At 48.0% G+C, this 19,884-nt stretch overlaps 1 protein-coding gene and 1 non-coding gene across 2 annotated transcripts in view; both read left to right on the forward strand.

The window, feature by feature from the left end:
* Window positions 1-9,350, forward strand: part of OSBP (oxysterol binding protein) — a gene marked incomplete at its 5' end in the record, with an annotated part of 27,615 nt that extends 18,265 nt beyond the window's left edge. Inside the window, 5 exons of the mRNA XM_012725161.1 lie at window positions 5,617-5,720; window positions 6,651-6,746; window positions 7,428-7,609; window positions 8,316-8,536; window positions 8,624-9,350. Coding sequence (XP_012580615.1) covers window positions 5,617-5,720; window positions 6,651-6,746; window positions 7,428-7,609; window positions 8,316-8,536; window positions 8,624-8,766 — 746 coding nt within the window. The remainder of the gene's footprint in view (window positions 1-5,616; window positions 5,721-6,650; window positions 6,747-7,427; window positions 7,610-8,315; window positions 8,537-8,623) is intronic.
* Window positions 9,351-15,062: 5,712 nt separating this feature from the next.
* On the forward strand, window positions 15,063-15,135 carry TRNAF-GAA. The gene has a single exon. It is a non-coding gene; the product is annotated as a tRNA-Phe (tRNA).
* Window positions 15,136-19,884: the final 4,749 nt, after the last annotated feature.

Below are 19,884 nucleotides of genomic sequence, written 5' to 3' on the forward strand. Positions count from 1 at the left end.
TTACCGGTTAATTTTTGCAAAACTTGATCAAAAAGATCAGGCCTGGGAAGAGGAACCCTAATACATAATGTTAGTGAGTTTATACTTTAAGGGAAATGATGTTATTCGCAAGGGTAGCAGAGATTCCTGCCGCCCTCTCGAGCGAGAACGCAGCCACACATGGCCATGTGTGTGCTGACAGTGGGCGCCGGTCTGGGGGAAGGAAGCGCGAGCGCATGGGGAGACCCGGAGCAGCCCGGCTCCTGCGGCTTCCGTTTCCTGGTTCTGGCCCTGTGGGAGCTAGCTGTGGTCATTCTAACAAGGGCTCCATTTTGAAACACAAAATGTATCAGGTGTGCTACAGTGTCGGGGACCAGTTGCTCGGCAGAAGTTGCATCGCTTGTATCAAAACAGAATTGGCCAGAAAAAATCTAGAAAGGTTTGTAATATAGTAAAAGGAGAAAAGAAACTGGAGTGTAACTGTCGATTCATGGTTAATATGAGTCCTAGAAGAAAGGGAAACTTGGTGGTTTTGGTCTTGATCTTTCCTGTGGACCTTTATAAAAGGTTCTAGTTAGGTTCTACTTAATCGTCTTGGTAGCTTGTAATTCAGAAATGTTAGGTTAAGAGTATTAAACGCCTGGATGTTCACACCAGATCTGCAGAGCTGCGTGGACAGTGGCTCAGCCGCAGTCTGACTTGACACATGGACAAGAGTGTGAGAAGCCTCCAGTGGGCCTCTAAAGAGATGGATTATGGTCAATTCTGTGGAGGGTTGTAGACATTTAAAATAAACCTTTCGCACCAGTGATCTGCTTGCTGTGTATTTTCTCTATCATTTTACTAATTTAGACTTTGAGCAGTGAATCCCTGTATGTGATGTAAGTGGTGGATCTAACTTCCTGGTGTTAAGTGTCTTCGCAGGGTTCCGTTCCTGTGGCTGTTTAAGGCTCCCAGTCACTAGGCTGCATTGCCTTCACCCCGCTCATGTGCTGGCTACTGAGTGCCTGCTGTGGGCTGGGCGCGGCTCCCTGGGCTTGGGAATGGAAGTGAGCAAAGCAAAGAGCGCAGCCTCTGGCAGAGCACCTGAGCGGCATAGTGACAGAAACAGAACTCAGATGCAGAGAGAGTGGGATTTCCAGACACTGGCCCTGGGGATGACTCTAATATTTTTGAATCAGTGACTTGGAAGGGGAATCACGTGAAATGTTCGCATTTGTGCAGGCACTCACTTCAAGGGGGCAAAGTTGCTAAGCCAGTAGTGGTCACCAAGAAAAGACACATGGCCTGAGTTAGAAGTAGACAACTAGTTGGCTTCTTGAGGCCGTGGCAGTGAGTCTGTCTCCCTGTAAAATAGACTACCGGGGTTAGAATTCTGGCAACCTGGAGAGAAGGATGCGAGAAAATATGATTGAATTTTGCAAAATGATAAAAACTATCATAGAGGTTAAGTAGAAATTTTTTTCAGCAAGTGCCAGGGTCTGGGAATTAGTGGGTATCCTTATAGAGATACACTTAAATAAGAGCATTCTGTAATTCTGGTGTTTGCGCACTAAGAGAATCACAGTTTGAAAATATGCATGAGCCATTCAGCCCGTGGGTTTCTGTGTTAATGACACCGGTGGGAGCTGTGGACCTTGAACTATGCCCGGATATTAGCAGAAAGATTCCCTTTGTAGACCTGATCCATTCTCCTGATTTCTAAGCTTTTCCTTTTACATATCTGGTCCATTCACACTTACTGTACCGCTGGTAGGCAGGGCTCTGATCACTCTTCAGCACCTGTTTCTCTATGCGTATGTCTCTGCTCCTCTATTCCTCCACTAATGCTGCCTTTTGTGTCAAATAGTTTTCTAGTTACCATTTTAATTCCATTGTTTCTTTTAATATATTTTAAAAGTATTTTTGCATGGCCACTCTGGCTATTATAACCAACTTCTAATAATCTAGTTCAGATTAATACCAACTTCATTTTGTGGTGTGCAAAAATTTCGCCAGGGTTCACTGCTTTTTCCTTCCTTTGTGCTTTTATTTTCTTACAAATTGTATTCTTTCCTTGTAACCTTCAACATAGTTTTTTAAAAGATATAATTTGTAACTGTTACTTTGGATGGTTACTTTTTAAACTGTATGGAGTAAGAAAGTTGCAAGCAAAAAATACATTCATGCTTTTATATAGTTTAGTTATAGTTGCCCTTACTGGTCTCTTCCTTTCTTAATTTGGGTTTAAGCTGTCTAGTGTCTATTTATTTCCATCTGAAGAACTTCCTTTTATCTTTCCCTGTATTTTATTATTTATTATTTCCCTTTAGTATTTCTTGAAGGGCTATAGCCCACTAGCTATGATGTAACTTGTTTATCTGGGAATATGTTGAGTTCTCTTTTGTTTGTGAGGGGTACTTTTCCAATTACAGAATGCATGGTTTGATCATCTTTTTCAGTATTTTGCAAATGGTGCCCACTGCCTCAGACTGCCAGTGTCTGAGGGAGGGCCCTTGTTTGTGAAAGCATCACTTTCCCTCACCGGTTTCTCTTTGTCTTTCAGTATTTTGATAATAATCTATTTTGGTGTGTTGCTCTTTTGAGTTTATCCTACCGGGAGTCCATTAAGCCTCTTGGATTAATGTTTTTTCCTCAAACTTGTGGGATTTCTGACCATTATTTAACTGCCTTAGCGGTTATCACCCTCTTAGATAGTTGCTTGATTATTTTGATAATTGCTCCAGGGCAAGGCTGTTTGAGGCACTGAGTCACAGCAAATAAAGATAAGCTGGTGAGGGAGTTTACCAGGATGGACCCACACGCCAGGTGACAGCTCTCTTTTTTTTACTGAGGTTTAGCTATTTATTTTAATACATGCTCTCTGGATAATTTTTAGAGTTATGGAAAATTTGATTCTGATCACTTTCTCTTCAATTGGCTTCTCCGTTACTTTATTTTAAGAATTTATTTATTATTTATGCATACAGAACTGGGGTGCAGGCCAGAGATGCCGGGGCAGTGAGAGGCCTCACCAGAGACAGTGGGGAGCAGGAGACAAGACAGGAGAGGTCTGCTGTGCCATGTAGCCACCTCCAGAGCCAGGATCAAACTCTCACTGAAGCGGCTGCAGCCAGATTGCAGTGCTGTGTCATAACCCACTGCGCCACCAGGGAGGGCCCCCCCTTCATAAATGGTTCAGTTGCTAGACCTTTAACTTACTGTCAAGTTTTCCAAGCACAGATGTTACCTACAGAACAGTCACAGGGCATTCGTTGCTCATTACCCCATGAAGAGAAAGAGACCCCACAGGATGAGTGCCGCGTCGCGGTGAGATGCAGGTCATGAGCTGGCTGTAGGCTTGAATCTTGTTTCAACCTCAGTGCCCACGGTCACTGCCTAAGTGACCTGAGCTCAGCACTTTCACTGGTGACGTGGGGGCTGCGGTGGGCTGACCAGTGCTTCCTCCCCGGTATGTCTCCGTCCTAGAGCTTGGGACTTTACACCATGAGAGGAGTTTCGCAGGGATGGTTAAGGGTGTTGCCATGGGGAGACTGTCCCACCTTATGAGATATTGTATGGACCCAGGATAATCACAGAGGAAGCTGGAGGACCAGAGTCATTGATTACAGAAGCAAGAGGTTAAGGGATACGAGGACGGGACCCCGAGCCAAAGAATGCAGGTGGCCGCTAGTAGTGGGAAAAGGCAAGAATCAGGATTTCCCTGACCCTGCTCAGAGGGGCACACCGTGACTTTAGACTCTGATTTCAGCGGTGAGAGTAAGTTGTGTTGCTTTAAGCCTCCAGGTGTGTGGCAGGTGGTCAGCAGCAGCGGGACGTGGATGTAGGGGCAGCGCTGCCTGTAGCTGAGAGAGCAGCTGGTACTTGAATGCCTGCTACGGCCCAGCAGCTCTTCTAGGTGCATTAGGTGCCTTCATTGATCAATAGTTTGTGCTGTTTTTCCTTAAACCAACAAAAAAGTAAACACATAATTTAACTTTATATAGAGGTAATTCTGTGCAAAAGATGATGATACAGGTTAGTGGGGAAATGAGTGTGTGTGTGTGTGTGTGTTCCCTCAGGTAGAGCAGCAAAGGGAATTCCCTGAAAGGTTACATTTGAGCAGAGACCTAGGTAACAGAGACCAACCAAAAGATGGCTTGGAGAGGTGCTGCGCCCCGGCTGGGGGAGCCGCGTGGCATGCTCTGCAGGTGAAGGAGAGCACCCTGAGGGCACCTGCTGCCCGGCCTTGCCTTGCCATGTCTCGTGGCGCCGACACTGTGGCGTTGCCTACTGGCATCGCTTCATCTTCTGCACAAACAAGACACATCGAGCCCCACAGTTCTTTCCCTTAAAGTTTGTGGAGGGAGCTTAGAGTCACACTGTTCCTAGAATTTACCTACACATCTATATCTCTGTAGATGTAGATTTTATTTTTAAATTTTTGATGACTTTCTATCTCTAGGCACCTCTGCTCAAACCACGGGCTTTGGTTTGGGATTCATTTGATGCGAACTCGGAGTAGAGACTGTATTTGCTGAGTGCTTACCATGTTTCAGGCTTTTCACTGGGCAAACAGACACTGTTCCAACAAATGAAGAGACCCTGGGGCAAGGTCTGAAGAGACCTCTCCTGGCGTCTGAGTCCCCTTTCCCTCCGGCTCACTGACCTCCACCTGGCTGGGAAACTCCTTCAGTCCTTGTTTAGGTTCCATTCTGTTGGCGTGATCGATTGGATTGTTGATTGAATAACAGAGCGAACTTTTTTTTTTTTTTTAAAGATTTATGCATACAGAACTGGGTGTAGAACAGAAGTACAGGGGCGTGAAAGGCATCACCAGAGACAGAGTGGGGAGCAACAGGCAGATCAATGAAGTACACTGCTGAGGGGAGCAGCAGCTGAATCAGGAGAGGTCTGCTGCACCATGTGGATCACCGCCGGGGCTGGGGATCGAACTCACACTGAAGCAGTGGCGGCTAGCTTCATGGTGCTGCGTCCTAACCCTTTGCGCCACCAGGGAGGGCCCACAAAGGGATCTTGTAAGGGTTGAGAGGTTTCCTCCCAGGAGGCATGGCCAAAGACCAGACAAATTATTACACATCACAGGGTCACACATCTGATGAGCGACAGAGCCAGGAATGAATCCTTCCCGCCCGTTTCCAATGCCCCTGCTCTATCTGCTGCTCTTTTGTCACCATTAAGACCTTGAGCTAAGTGGCTCGCTACCGTCACGTGGCTCCTTACTACGGGCCAGGTTGTGCGCATGCGCACAGCCCAACTTCCAGTGTGTGCTGCTTTCAAATGCAGTGTTATTGTCCTTGCTGGGGCAGCTGCGGTGGCAGGCATCGTTGGCACGGGGCTAGGGTTTCTGCTTGCGCTTTCATTGCTGCAGTTGCACAATTGTGGTCTATTTCGTTTCTAGCAGTACAACTAACAGCTGTATTGTCAGTGCTTACCTTCCACTTGCAATATTTTATCAAGTGAAAATTCAATCAGTGCTCTCAGTATTTAAGCAGGTTATAAGTCCTTCTTTGATTTGTTTCCTTTTGAAATAGAAGCTACAGCAGTAGAAGAAAGTCAGTACATTGTTATTTCTGGCTAGTAGGGTGCTATTTGTCTCGTGTTTGGCTTCATCTGTGTGCTTCTCTCTACATCCAGGTAGCATCCACTGTATTTTCCATGCCACTGGGCACCACTACACTTGGAAAAAGGTCACTACAACGGTGCATAACATTATCGTGGGCAAGTTGTGGATAGACCAGGTGAGCAGAGGTGTCCAGAATGCTTGGCGGCTCAGAGCCCCTCCTTAGGCACAGTTTTGCAGCATTTAGGACAAGAAAACTTGCCCCAAACTAGTATCATTTTCTTCTAAAGAATTTCTCTCAGGCGCTAGCCTTACCCCCAACTTCCTGAGTTTCTCTACAAGTTGAAATTTGTAAAGCAGTAACATTCATTCATTGATACTCCACGGACCTGTATTAGGCCCTATGAAGGATGCAAGCAAAAAGTCAACATGGCTGCTCCCTCCCTCCTTTGCTTATCTGTCAAACCCTGTGCCCGGCAGAGAGCCAGCTCCTAGGGAACATGGAGTCAGATGAGACATGGTCCTTCAGAGGGAGTGGCTGGCAGGGTCAATTGTAACAAATACGAGTAGGCTGACAAGTACTTAACAAAATAATACTGGCAACGTTTGATTGTCAGTTTGATCTTAAGACAATGGCTGTGGTAAATTCAGAAAAGAGGGAATGCTCTCTGAACAGTCGGGAAGGATGTCATCGTAGGTGTGAGAATTAAGCTGAAATTAGATTTAAAAAAGTGAAAGAGAAAATGAATGGATTATAGAAAGTCCCACCATATTACGAGTTGAGTATTTATAACTGCAGGGTTCTGAAGGGTATGAGTGGGGATTGGTTTAGAAAAGTAGCTATATGTGAATATATCTGAACATGTGCTGAAGGTCAGCTAATGGCACCTGACATGTGCTCATCCCTTTAAAGAAGCCAGAGGTCATCTGGTCCTGACCCCAGTCCAAAGGCCCTGTTTTGGTGGGATTCCACAGCACCTCAGGGTTGGCCTGACCCAAATCTCAGAGCTAGCGCAGACGATGGAAAGGGAAGGAAGTGAGCCTTGTGGCATCACATGTTGTCAGTCCTCCAGCCCTAAGACTAACCAGGATTCTTTCCATTTTATAGTCTGGTGAAATCGACATTGTGAATCACAAGACAGGAGACAAGTGCAATCTCAAATTCGTTCCTTACAGCTACTTCTCTAGAGATGTAGCAAGAAAGGTAAGAGTAACCGGAATTTAAATTTATTTAATTCAGTGTGTATTCCTTGGTAAGGGTTCGTTGAGATACATGGATGGACAGGCGGACAGACAGAAGGACCGACATGTGTATGTGCATATGTCTGTGTCTCCTAAACGTGATTCAAGGAGGGAGAGGTAACGGAGAAAATCAGCAGGAAAGGATACTTGCTGTACCCTTTCCTGGGAAGGACAGCAGGCGAGAAAGTGAAAAGTCAAGAGTGATAAGAAATTGAAAACAGGGGCCCGAAGGTGGCCTAATGAAAAAGGGTGATAGGAAGGGGCCTGAGGAAGGGGAGCGAGAGCAGTGCTGGGAGCCAGCTGTGGTGTCACACCACTATAAAAGCGTACCCCGAGTTCCCGTGGGAGAGGAAGCCGTAGTCGGGCATGTAAATCTGTTTGTGGTTCTCTCTGATGTCTGGAGAGAAGGAAGTACGTAATTCTGACTACCAGTCAGAGCTTTTCCTACATAATGTCACTGTAACAAAAATCCCTCTACAATAAAATGGTAATGAAACCCCCAACACATGGCTTGGTTATTTTAAGCAGCTCAAGAAAATATGACAGATAGTCAGACACCGTGGTGTTGGTCTGAGCATGAGTTAGATTTGTTTCCAGAATAGGAACGCTAACCCACGTGAATGCTGTGCCCTGCTCCTTGTAGGTGACAGGGGAAGTGACAGATCCGTCAGGAAAAGTTCACTTTGCCCTTCTGGGAACGTGGGATGAGAAAATGGATTGTTTCAAAGTACAGCCAGTCGTTGGGGAGAATGGGGGTGATGCCCGCCTGAGAGGCCACGAAGCTGAGGACAGCAGGGTGGTGCTGTGGAAGAGGAACCCTTTGCCGTGAGTATGGGTGCCCGGCTGCCCTCAGCGCCACCTTGGCGGGTGGACGGTGGCTCTGCCGCCTCCCCCCTGCAGCGCGGGGGCTCAGGTGAAGGAGATCCTGGAAGGGCGGCGCTGTCTGACTCAAGGGGTAGCGTGCCTTGTCCCAAGATTGTTAAAAGAATCATACCACCTCTGCAAAAATAAAAAAAAAAAAAGGGTGGAGGGTGGTTCTCAAAGTTCCTTGGATTGCGGTTCAAACAGTTATGTTTTCATAATTTCGAGCAAAGCTGTTCAGAAGCAGCTGGACGAGAAAGGTGCTACCGCCTTTTCATAATTTAGCCCAAAGGCCCAGTGGTGATGTAAAGGCCGCCAAGAGCCCTACAGGGCACTTGGGACAAATGAAGACGAGGCCACTTGGCTGCTCAACTCATGTGGTGCCTCCAGCCTGTATTAGCAGCCGAGGCTGTCTCAGGGGGCTGAAGCTCAAGCAGCACTCAGGAGCGTTCGCTTAAGAGAATGTTTCTCTCAGGAATTTCCTCATTTCAGCTGAGCACAGTGCAAGTCGAGAAGAGGATCCATGGCATGATTCGGGGTGGGGCCGGGGGTAGCCCAGTTGGGGACCCTGATGTCCTTGATTCTTTCTGTTTGTACAGCAGCCCAGCCTATGGGGTCTTTGGGCCCTTAGTCCTGGTATCACCTGTCTCTTCCCGGCCTTTCCCTTCAGGAAGAACGCCGAAAACATGTACTACTTCTCGGAGCTCGCGCTGACTCTCAACGCCTTGGAAGGCGGCACTGCCCCCACAGACAGCCGGCTGCGGCCTGACCAGAGGCTGATGGAGAACGGACGCTGGGATGAAGCCAATGCCGAGAAGCAGCGCCTGGAGGAAAAGCAGAGACTCTCCAGGAAGAAGAGGGAAGCAGAAGCTATGAAAGCTACAGAAGACGGTACAGGCCTGTCTTTTCATTCTCGGGGTCGGGAATCAGGTGTGCTCGGCTCTCACTGCGTCTGCCTCTGCCCTCTTTCCCCTGTAGGCACGCCCTACGACCCCTATAAGGCCCTGTGGTTTGAGCGGAAGAAGGACCCGGTTACGAAGGAGTTGACTCATATTTACAGGGGCGGATACTGGGAGAGCAAAGAAAAGCAGGACTGGAACTCATGCCCAGACATTTTCTGAGGCAGCGGAGACGGCAGGAGGAGGATCCAAAGGAGAAGCGGACAGAGGATGTGCGGGGAAGCGGGCCTTGGGCCTCTCACGAGTGCTTTCCTCAAGTTTGTCTGTCTTAACCAATCATTTTCCAAATCAATCACCAGAAGCAGACACCGATGGTGGTGATTGGCTGGTTGCCTTAGCTGATTGAAACTGAAATTGAAATGCTAGATGCCCGTGTTGTGAGGAGAGCCCAGTGGCTGCCCGGTAGTGCTGCCCCGCCTCTGCCAAGTCCGGTGTTCTTGGCTCTTCCTTCCCGCTGCCCCACTTGCCATGACGTCACTCCCCTGCCCCTTGTAGCTCCTGCTCAGTCAAGGTCCACGTCAGTGTGCTTCAGGGGCATTTTGGTGCTGTTCAGAGCGAGAGCTGATTTGAGAAGCTCCTTTAAAAAGAAACATGAGAGACTCAGCAGCGGAGGCTTAGTGAGTGGGTGCGGGAGGCCTAGGCCGGGCCTTCCCGGCGTGTTCACCAGTGGGCCCGTCCGTGGGGCGTTCGCACACAGACAGCTGAGGGACTGGGGCCCCCGCGGGAGGAGTGCTCGAAATATTCAGTTGCGTTCTGGGAAGCCTCTGTCTTCACTTGCTAAAACTCTTCCCGCTGTTCTTCATCTTTGACAGCACCGGACGCCACTTTGATGGCAGGAGGGCTGCGCTGTCCTCACAGAGGGGCTTGACAGACTTCCCGGGCTGAGAACTGGGAAGGCAGGGCAGGGTGAAAGGACTACTAGCCACTTTGCTTTCTCCTCACCCCACCCTTCATGGTCTTTCTAGCTTCTCTCCCTTCCTCGCCCTTCCTGTCTCCTTCCTTCCCTCCCCCACTTTCTCCACACTCCCCCCTCACCCCATACCAGTTTGGGTCTGTGCCCCAGTGTGGAGCAAAACGTCACTTGTTCCGTTCTGATACACTTCAGAATGTGAGAGTTCATCACGTAACAGGTTTCACCATCTCTCAAGCCCATGGACTGGAGCCACCTCTGGAATAATGTGTTAAATATCTGTATATTATATATATGTAGAGAAAAATCTAATTTTTTGGTTTGATTTTCCTTCCTCCCATTAAGAATCTTGCGTTTTGACATCACTTGTCCCCCCGGGACTCTCTTAGACACTTGGGTTTGGGTGGGAGACTCCTGAAGGCCACCTTCTGGGGGCAGATGAATCTGAAACTGGAGCAGGAGGGTGTCGGCAGTTAGTGAGCGGGGCTTCCCCATGGGATGGCTCATGGAGGGCCGCGGCTGTCTGAACCCCGCGCTCCTGACGCCTGCCTTTCGGACTCTTAACTCCTCTCCTGCCTGTTTTCCTTCCTTTGTTAGGAAGGGCTGGGCCGAGAGTCAGGTCATTTCCACTTTCATTCTGCCTCTGTCCAAATCACAGCACATACAGCTGATTCCCAAAAGAACTTTCTAGGCCGTGGGGAGGGGATGAGAGCGACTCCTGTTGGGCCCTGGCTTCCACCATTTTGTTCCGTTTGAGCTGTCTTCAGAATTCTAATCCCTGTGCCCCCCACCGTGGTTGAGGATCACAAATTGAGGTGCCTTCCTTGTATGCTTTCTGTTCGTCATTTTGTTTCTGTTCCTTAACTGCTGAGCCTCAGCCAGTGTGGGCCCCAGGGGAAAATATCATTCCAGAGGAAGCCATCCCTCCAGGGAAACTGGATTTATACCTGGCACATCAGTGCTCTTACTCCTTCCCCACCCTCCGCCCTTCCCTGCTGGAACCTGACGCCAGCGCGCTAGTTGTGGGGCAGCCTCTGGGGAGTGGCCTGAGAACCCCGATACCATGTGAGGAGGGCTTCTGTCAGCGCCTCCTCGGGGAGGCCCCACCGGTGAGACCCAGGCAGAGTTGAGGGAGAGTGGGGCTTCCTCGGCTCAGTGCGACGTCGCTGCTGTCTCCCCTTCTCTGCCACCTGCACTACAGTTCTGGCCTGATCCCAGTCAGAGTCCCGCTAACGGAAGAAGCTTTGAGTCCTTCAGGTGAAATAAAGTCACTTGAAAACAAAACTATATATATTTTCGGTTTTTTTGCCTTATTGTTTTTTTCCAAGAAAACTACTAAATTAAATAATTTTTAAAAAGTGATACTGGTTGTCTGATTCACTTCTGCTCCCACTAGGTCGGGAGTGGTGGTGGGAGGGAGGGGCGGGGAGCCGGGCAGGGGGGCGCTTGCTACTGCAGGATGGAAGACTGATGTGGGGAAACCGAAAGGGCGTCTGGGCCAGGGTGTCAGGTGTCTGGCTGTGGTACCGCCCGGCCCGGCCCGGCGGCCCGTAGAGGCCACGGGCAGGAAGTCATCCTTCGTTTCCTGCCCCAGTCAGCAACCTCCTTTGCCGCGCGGAGCGGCTTCCCGTGTTTTTGAGACTGGTCCTGTTTCAACTCAAAAAGAAAAAAAATTCTTGAATGTAGTTTCTCTTGCCCATTTAGATTCTCAGATGTTTCAAAGCCGCTTCATGCAGGGATTCCATTAACAGCTGAGCCTCAGCCAGTGCGCTGTCCAAGGGCAGAAGCTCCCTCCCTGCAAATGGACTCACCCTGGGTAACTCGCTACCTGTGTATTTGGAAGTAAAAGCGATCACGTATCGGGTGACGACCTTGGCGAGAAATCACTTGGAAAACCTAATGAGTTTGTTTAGTTGGGTTCAGGGAGGGGAGGAGATGACCAGAGAGGCTTGGAGAGGCCTGGACATTAGCCCAGCATCTGCCTCTCTTCAGGGGGTTCAGATAGGAACTGAATGTTGTCTGGCTTAGGATGATTTTAAGAAGTAAATGTTACATTTTACATTTAAGAGCTAAATTACATTTAAGAGGTAATTTTGAAGACTTAGAAAGGAACTAGAAACAGTACTACTTTAGGTCACATAGCTGAGTGGTTAGTCACAGTGTTGGAATTCAAAGCTGGGTTTGTTTAACCCCAGAGCCTAACCTCTACAGCCTGGTGTTCTGGAAAAACAGGGTTGGAAGGCCACTGACAGTCAAGTCGTTTCTCCTTCCATCGCGCCATGCTGAAGTGCACATCTGTTTTGAGGGGCTCACTGTCGCAAGTACCATTGGGGTGTCTTTCTGAAGGAAGGCGTGGCTAGAAGTTCATCCCTGCATTCCTCGATGTCTCAAGATTCTTGGGTCCACAAGATGAGCTACGTTGTCACGGATGGTTTTTTCCCAGCACAGGTGTGGGGAAGGCTCACCTGTTGAGTCATTCACCCAGCTCCGCTGCTGAAGATGATGATTTCTGGCCAGCTGAAGGCCACTGCCCTGGCCCTTGACATTGGGAGGGCCCCGCCCTGCCCTGAATACCTCCGGGACAAATGATTCCCTCCATTAGGGATAGTCACGTGCACCTGGAGCATTTAATAATCCTTAGTCCTGCAGTGGGCTGGGGAAAGGGACTCTGGCTCCTGAGAGATCTGCCATACTCAGTCTCGACTGCAATTTATGAATCAGCAGAATGGCAAATGATTCACTTGTCAGGGACTCCTCTCCAGCCCCGTGTAAAAGTTCAATGTACAAATTGTAAGGATCTAATTCAAAAAAAAACAAGCAAAAACCAGCCCACCACAATACTCAACTCCTAGTAGGAGGTATAGAGATGTCACTGGAGTTTATTCATTGGAAGACTCGCACCTTGAGAAACAGTTGCCAAAATTTCAAGTTTGCTGTTAAGAGTATAGAGCTTGTGCCCTGTACTCCCCCTGCCCGAGGAAAGCATTCCAAAGCTTTCCTGTCTTTCCCTTCCAAAGGTCATACAATCATCCGTTTCCACCCTCCTTGGCTTGCCTCCTCACTGTCTCTTCAACTGAAGTGTCCTTCTGGTTCACAGTACCCCTCAGGGAGAGGGGCAGGGTGCTCAGTTGAGGCATTTTCAAAGGCAAGAACTAAGTAGGCTAGAATTTGCTATAAATAGCCTCGCAGCGGTGACATCTGAGTTTGGCTAGGTGACTGTAGAAGTTGGTCAAGTACTAGGTGGCCTGGGGGGCCCGGAGCTATTAGACACCAGCTCCGGCCTGCTATGTCTGCTATGTCGCGCAGCAGCCAGGGTGAAAGTTTAAAAAAGCAGGTAATCCAATCCAGTATGGTGGTGTGAGGAGCAGCTAGCCTGTAGGGAGGGAGGAGAGGAGAGAGACATGCAGCGAAGTTCTCTAGCATTAGAAAAATGTATTTGAGTGGAGAGTTGCAGGTTTACTAAGGGTGATAGGAAGGGCCATAGAAAAAATGCTCCTGGACAAAGATGAGTGAAGTCAAGGAAGGTGCACTGAGCTTGCACAGCCACACAAAAGGGCAGAGTTTAGGGGAGGAGGGCACTGATGGACTCCAGGAGAGAGGCCGGAAGTACGGGAGTCTTCATCTACCAAACCATGGAAAGAAGGCTTCGGTCTGCTTTCAACAAGGGAGCGAGTGAAGGACTTTTAAACAGTAAGTTTTCCAGCATGGAAAATAATTGATGGATAGCTAAGATGTTGGGACCTCCCTGGTGGCACAGGGATTAAGTCTCAGCATTTTGAGGCTAATACCAGCCACGGCAGCATGAGTTTGATCCCCGGCCAGGGAGCAGACCTCCCCTGCTCCACCTGCTGCTCCCCTCAGCAGTGGATTTCAGTGGCTTCACCAGTTCTGCTCCCCCATCTGCCTCTGGTGAATCTTCTCACCGCCTACACCTAGCTCTTATATGCAAAAATAAATAAAAATACATCTTTTTAAAAAATAATAAAATAGTTTATTTTTACATCACTTTGTGACTTTTTCCATCTCAGTTGTCATCCCCGTGGGATGATCCCATCACCAGATCATCCTGTGCCATCACCATAGTCCCGTGCACTTCCCTCCCCCCTCTGTTTTTGATCCCATTCCCCATGCTACCCCCATAAAATGTCTCTGGTATATAGTTGTTCATTATTATTATTATTATTGTTATTATTATTATTTTCTCCCCTGGTTCTTTATGCTCCTGCTGTGAGCGAAACCATCTGGTAATTTTCCTTTCCTTTCTGGCATGATCCCTTCCAGCTCCATCCATGTTGCTGCAAAAGGCATGTGTTTATAAAAATACATCGTTTTAAAAAGAAAGATAAGATGTTGGAGAAAATGTCAAAATGAAGAAATATGGAAACGTTCCAGAATAATGAGTGCATGAACAGCACTTGGGTGTGAGGATGGGTGGAGAGCTGAGGTAGGGAGGGAAGGAGAGAGGCAGGGAGAGAAGAGCGATTTGGTGTTTCTCTAGCTCACAAAACTTAAATGGAAGGTGGTAAGATAAACAAGCTTATAGGAGAAGATAGGTTTATTTTTGGACCTGAGGTGCCTGTGGAGAGGTTGAACAGGCAGTTTAAAGCATGGCCCCAAAGGGATAACTTCCTTTCTGTGAGAATGAGGAACAGGATGCCACGAGACTCTTGAATTACCAGCTCAGTTTACAAATAAATGCACACTCCTGAGTCCCAGCTGCAGGGATTCTGATTCTGTTAGAGCCATGCAACTCTTATGTGTGTGCATAGATGAAAGAAAGGGGTTCAAATTTTGAAATGGAAAGTGGAGGTGGAATATAATCAGCATGTGATGTGATATTATTAAACTCCAGCTTGCATCACAAGAGTTTGAGAAATGTCGGAGCCAATTCCACTTGTTAACAATATCTAGATATTTAAAACATTGGAAGCACCAAGATACAGGATTGGAAAACTTGAGACATATTTGAAATACTTAGGTTTAGCAAGTCAGTGCTTTCAACATACAGATACAGTGACTCTGTATATAAAGCATGTGGCTGTTCAAGTTCTCGTGCGGCTTTGCACGTGTGTGACCTTGAGCCCAAAATGACAAATACCTGAAAACTTCAAAATGTTCACATTTCTTGACCTGGCTATTTGCCTTCTCACACACAAAAATAAAATCCAGGAGGATAGTCACTGCAGTATTGTTTCTGATCATGAAAACTAGGGCGAAGTCAAAATAGCCATCATTTGCCATTGGGTTGTGTCCAGCCGGGCCCCCCAACGTCCAGCATGGCTCTCACAGGGCTCGGGTCTGCAAGACGGACACTGAGAAAGTCAGTGCTTTACTTTTATAATGAGTAATGCAGATTGCGGGTGGTTCAGAGACAAAGAAGCGAGAACAATGAAATGATCACACCTAGTTAATCAAATGAGTTCATGCTGCATCACTCCTACCCTAACGTTTGTTAAGGGCCATCTCCGGCTGGGCCTAGCACCCCTTTTTATTAGGTTGGAACAAAGGTTATTTCATGGCAGATATGCGGAAACACTGTGCAAAATCAGCCGAAATAGCTCAGTTGGGAGAGCGTTAGACTGAAGATCTAAAGGTCCCTGGTTCGATCCCGGGTTTCGGCAAAGGTTTTATAGGTCCCTGGCCCATCCTCCTAATTGTAAAAGGATCCGGGCAGGCCACCCCCTTGGGTCCCAGAATCTACTTTTTCTCTGGATGGAGGAAGGAAACTGGAAATGCAAAAAAAAAAAAAAAAAAAAAAAATTCCGTGTTTTTGCTTTTTTTTTGCTTTTAAAACTTCCCTGCACGCACAAGGTCTGTCTTCCTCCCCGGCCCCTGGCTCTATATGAGATCACTTTCTCCCGTGCGCCCCGTCTCTTTTCTGGGTCACCCTGGCCTTTCCACTTCGCTCTCCCCGGGGAGGGACCCAGGCTCGGTTGGGAGACCTGGCGGCCAGGTGCGGGCTCAGGGGCGCGGCGAAACCCCCATTTCGGCTCAGTCCTGCTGCTTTAACAACAAGAAGGACCTAGAACAGCGCCTGGCCCGGGCTGAAGGTGGAGGACGAAGTCGTTGGACAAAATGGACACGAAGTCTTGCTGGTGCAATTCTACACACGTGTTCCAGGCCAAATACAGGGCGCCCGAGCACAGCTGACTTTCAGAGCAAAGACCGGTTTAGGTCAGTACGCTCGTGCTCTATTGCAGAGGGCAGAGTGCTTACTCGCCATTTGCTCTAAAATTCAAATGTAGCTGTATTTCCATTTGCGAATTCTCAAGCCACTCTGGTACACGCATCCTCGCCCCCCTCTGCATTCGAGGAGCGCTTCACCTCAAAGATCCCCAGAAATAATGGTGAGGACCAGTTTCCCCAAGAGACCCCGCTTTTATGCTCAACACCTGGCAGTTACTGAAACGCATTTGCGGCCGCCTAATGATTTGTCATCTCCACTGGGTGGACCGCGGTGGGGATCCCCAGGGGACACCTCGGGAATCAGCCATCCCACCCAGGCCTCGGCTTCCAGGGCTGTGCGCCTGGCCTGGGGTGTGGATGGAGGAGGGAATTTGGAAGCTCTGGACAGCATCTTGGGTTTTAAGGTGGTGAGCCCAAGGTAGCAACACAGACGGGGAGCGTGTCTTCTGCACATGACTGGGTTTTGGGGAGACACAAAGGACACCTACTCTTCATGTCCCCAAGCCCCAGCGCTGTGATAAAAGGCTAAGTGGGGACATATTGCTTTTGCTCTTATCTCCATGCCCTCCTCTTTCTGGTACGCTGTGCCAGGCTGAGGAGGGGCTGTCCCCCAGTTTTTGGAAGGGTGCATCATGACAAAGCGCTCCTGAAAAATTCAGTGATGACCGAGAGGGAGGGAAACTAAATGGTATTTTGTAGTAAATGAACGTAGTAGAAAGCTGTCTTTTTCCTTTTCCTTTTTACTGAGAGCTCACTGTTGGGTGACACTGTGTGGGATTCAGAGACAAAGGGTCACACCTCTCAGATGCCTGTCACTATACTCCCTGCCCCAGGATATCCTCCGTTCCTCACCAGAGTCCATGCTGCCTCCTCCTCTTTGTTCCTCTACCCCAACTGCCTTGAGACTCACTTCCACAGTCAGTCAGATTTCTAGGGTTTATTGTCATGTCGGTTTTCCTAACCCTTTGTTTCATCTCTCTATTGTCCACTCATATGTGAGATCATATGGTATTTGCCTTCTTCTGACTTATTTCACTTAGCATCATCACCTACAGTTCCACCTTCATTGTCACAAAAGGTAAGGGTTTGTCTTTTTTTTTTATTACAAAAGTTTATTTTTACATCATTTTGCACATTTTTTTTCCATCTTGATTGTAATCCCCGCGGGTTTCCCATCACCAAATCACCCCTGTGCCACCACCATAGTCCCGTGCATTTCCCTCCCTTCCCCACCCCCAGGGTTTGTCTTTTTTATAGCTGAGTAGTATTCTAGTGCGTGTGTATAATATATATATATATATACCCTCTCCTGTCCTTGGGCACTTAGGTTGTTTCCATAATTTGAATATTATAAATAGTGCTGTCATGAACATGGGAGGCCATGTTTCCCTTTAAATTTGTTCTTTTGCACTCTTCAGGTACGTAGCTAGGAGTAGAATTGCTGGGTCCTATGGTAGATCTATTTTAAAAAATATTTTGAGAAATCTCCATAGGACTGGACCAGTCTACAGTCCAGTCAACAATGTAAGAGGATTTTTTCCCTCTATATATTTACTGATACTTTTTCCTGGCTTGACAATATCATCATTGTGGCTTTCATTGCATTTCCCTGATGATAAGTGATGATGAGCATTTTTTTCACATGCCGTCTTCTTTAGAGAAGTGTCTATTTAGCTCTTCTGCCCATTTTCAAATCACGTCTTTTTCTTTTTGTTGAATTGTATGAGTTCTTCATCTATCTTGTATATTAGCCCTTGTTAGGTGCACGTGTGTGGATATTTCCTCCCACTCAGACAGGTGTCTTTGTTTTACTGAATGGTTTCTCCTGCAGTGGGAAGAGTGGAAGGAGAGTCAAGCTGACCTTTCAGAGGCTGCTCGGATTCTGAGAATGGAGTGACCTCGTTTCAATAACGCCAGCAGGTGGCGCACTTCTTAGCAGTTTTCTAACGCGAAGAAAGATGGAGAACCAGTTTGAAAACGTGAAAATAAAAAATGGTGCGTGTTAACCCTTCGCACTCTGCTTCTTACGTGGAAAATAGTTACAAGGAAACAAGTAGATCATCTTTTTTTTTTCTATTTCTTCCCTTCACCTTAGCGAGAAGTTAAGTTTTTGTATTAAATTGCAAAGTACTTCCTGATCTCACCTTTTCTATTGTAAAATCTATTTGATTAAACCCCCATACCATCACCAGTCTTCTCACTGTGGGATGTCTCAACATGTGGTCAAGATCTCAAACTCCAGGGAACTAGGAAAACAGTGTGGTATGGCTGTGTCTTGAGATTGATTTTGCTCCTATGGTCTCTAAACATTTCCAAGTGGGGTTAAGGAATTCGGTTTAGCTCAGAACGACCTCTACTCACCTTAGTCTGGGTCTCCAAAGACCACCCAGGGCTGAGGAAGGCCTTGTGGTCCCACTAGCACAGGGAAAGCCCTGGAGGACACTGGGTTGATCAACTTTCCCTTACTGGAGTCACAAGAGTGTACACTGAATCTTTAACTTGGAGATCCCTCGCTGGTGGCCCAACGGGTTAAAGCACCTCATTATGAAGCTTTCTGAAGCTACTGCAGCATGAGCTCCATCCCTGCCAGCCAACAAGCTGACCCAAATGGCTGGCAGATCTTTCCTGACTTACCTGCTGCTCCCCTCAGCAGTGTACTTCACCAATCTGCCTGTTCTGCTCCCCACTCTGTCTCAGGTAAATCTTACCCACCAGATCTCTGGCCTGTACCCTAGTTCTGTAAGCATAAATAAATAAATCTTAAAAAAAAAAAACACCAAAACCTGGAGGTCTCTGAAGAGAAGCTAAATGAAAAATCCTCACTCCCTACACTTTGGGATTTGGGCTGAGTTTGCTCTAAATGGATCTGAAAAGTGCCTCCCATGTCTTGCTGTTTTAGCTGGCTTCAAGTCGGAGGAGGGGCTGTCTAGTGTCACAAAGGGACACCAGATTGTTCAGTCCTGTCATGTGGTCATTCAACAAACTGCATGAAGCTCACTGTATTGCCAAACATGGGAGTTCTTCTCACTAGTTTAATGAAAATGCTGTTTCTTTCCCACAGAATCAACCCTATTTATTGCTGTCTGCGCAAAGCTTTATCCTGTAACAGGCTCTTTGGAAGTAGAAATTATTTAGCCTCATAAAACGATTTCCAAAAAAATAGCACCCTTCAGGCTTTCTCTATTCTTCTGCTTAAAACATTGGCATATTTTTCAGTTTACTCACTCACTCACTGCATTACTACTTCTTTCTGGTTTATTAGTTCTGTCTGGTTTGCGAGGCCTTTTCTGAAGTTTTATCCTGCTCTTCCTTTGGAACATTTTGGAATTTCCTGGAGCATAATCCTGCTTCCTTATTTTGCTAGATTCTGTTTGTGTCTCTGTGTTAGACACAGCAGCTCCTTCAGCCAACCTGCAAGGAGAGGCCTGCAGTTGGCCTGGGTGTGGAACCTAATCATTTAAACCGCTGAGCCCTAGGCTGTGGCCATAACTTTGTTTGTCTAAGTAGCCTGATTAGTTCCTGAAGAGTCCTTGCTGAGGGTGTGCCATTCTAGTTGGTTCCTAGGTGGAATTTTCCGGCTGACTGAGGTCCTGGCTTTAGAAGTGCTGACATATGGAGCCCGCTGGAGCCCACTGGGGCCGAGGCCTAACCTCCAGTCCAGGAGAGTGTGGACTGTCCCTGGGGCATCAGTTCCAAAACCTGGGTCCAGGACTGGTGTTACAAGCTCTCTATGGCTGGGTGGAGGCCAAGGGCAGGAACTAGGGTGGGGTCTCCTAACCAGCGTGCTGTGGGGGCACCTCCGGGGTTCTAGATCGTGGCACCCCTGCAACCTGCCCCTCGGGGTGTACTCTAGGAGAGTCGAGAGGTCTTTGTCCCGTAAGATGCGGATGTGCTTTGTTCTCTACAGCGCCTGTGTCTTGGGGTGGGGAGACCGGTTGTGGGAAGGGGGGAGGTAGGGGGTCCATTCAATCTCAGTCTGGAGCTGCGAAGTAGCGTCTCCTCGGAAGAAAGGGCAGCACAGCACTGAGAATCTAAAGCCGCTTCTTCATGAGTTCGATTCCCACCTGCCCTGGAGGTGACCCCATGGCGCGGCAGACCTCTCCTGACCCCCCCCCGCTGCTCCCCTCAGCAGTGGACTTCGTAGATCTGCCTGTTCTGCTCCCCACTCTGTCTCTGGTGAAGCC

The sequence above is a fragment of the Condylura cristata genome, unplaced genomic scaffold (genome assembly GCF_000260355.1).
Source record: "Condylura cristata isolate star-nosed mole 26May11 unplaced genomic scaffold, ConCri1.0 scaffold00015, whole genome shotgun sequence".
Taxonomy (NCBI): domain Eukaryota; kingdom Metazoa; phylum Chordata; class Mammalia; order Eulipotyphla; family Talpidae; genus Condylura; species Condylura cristata.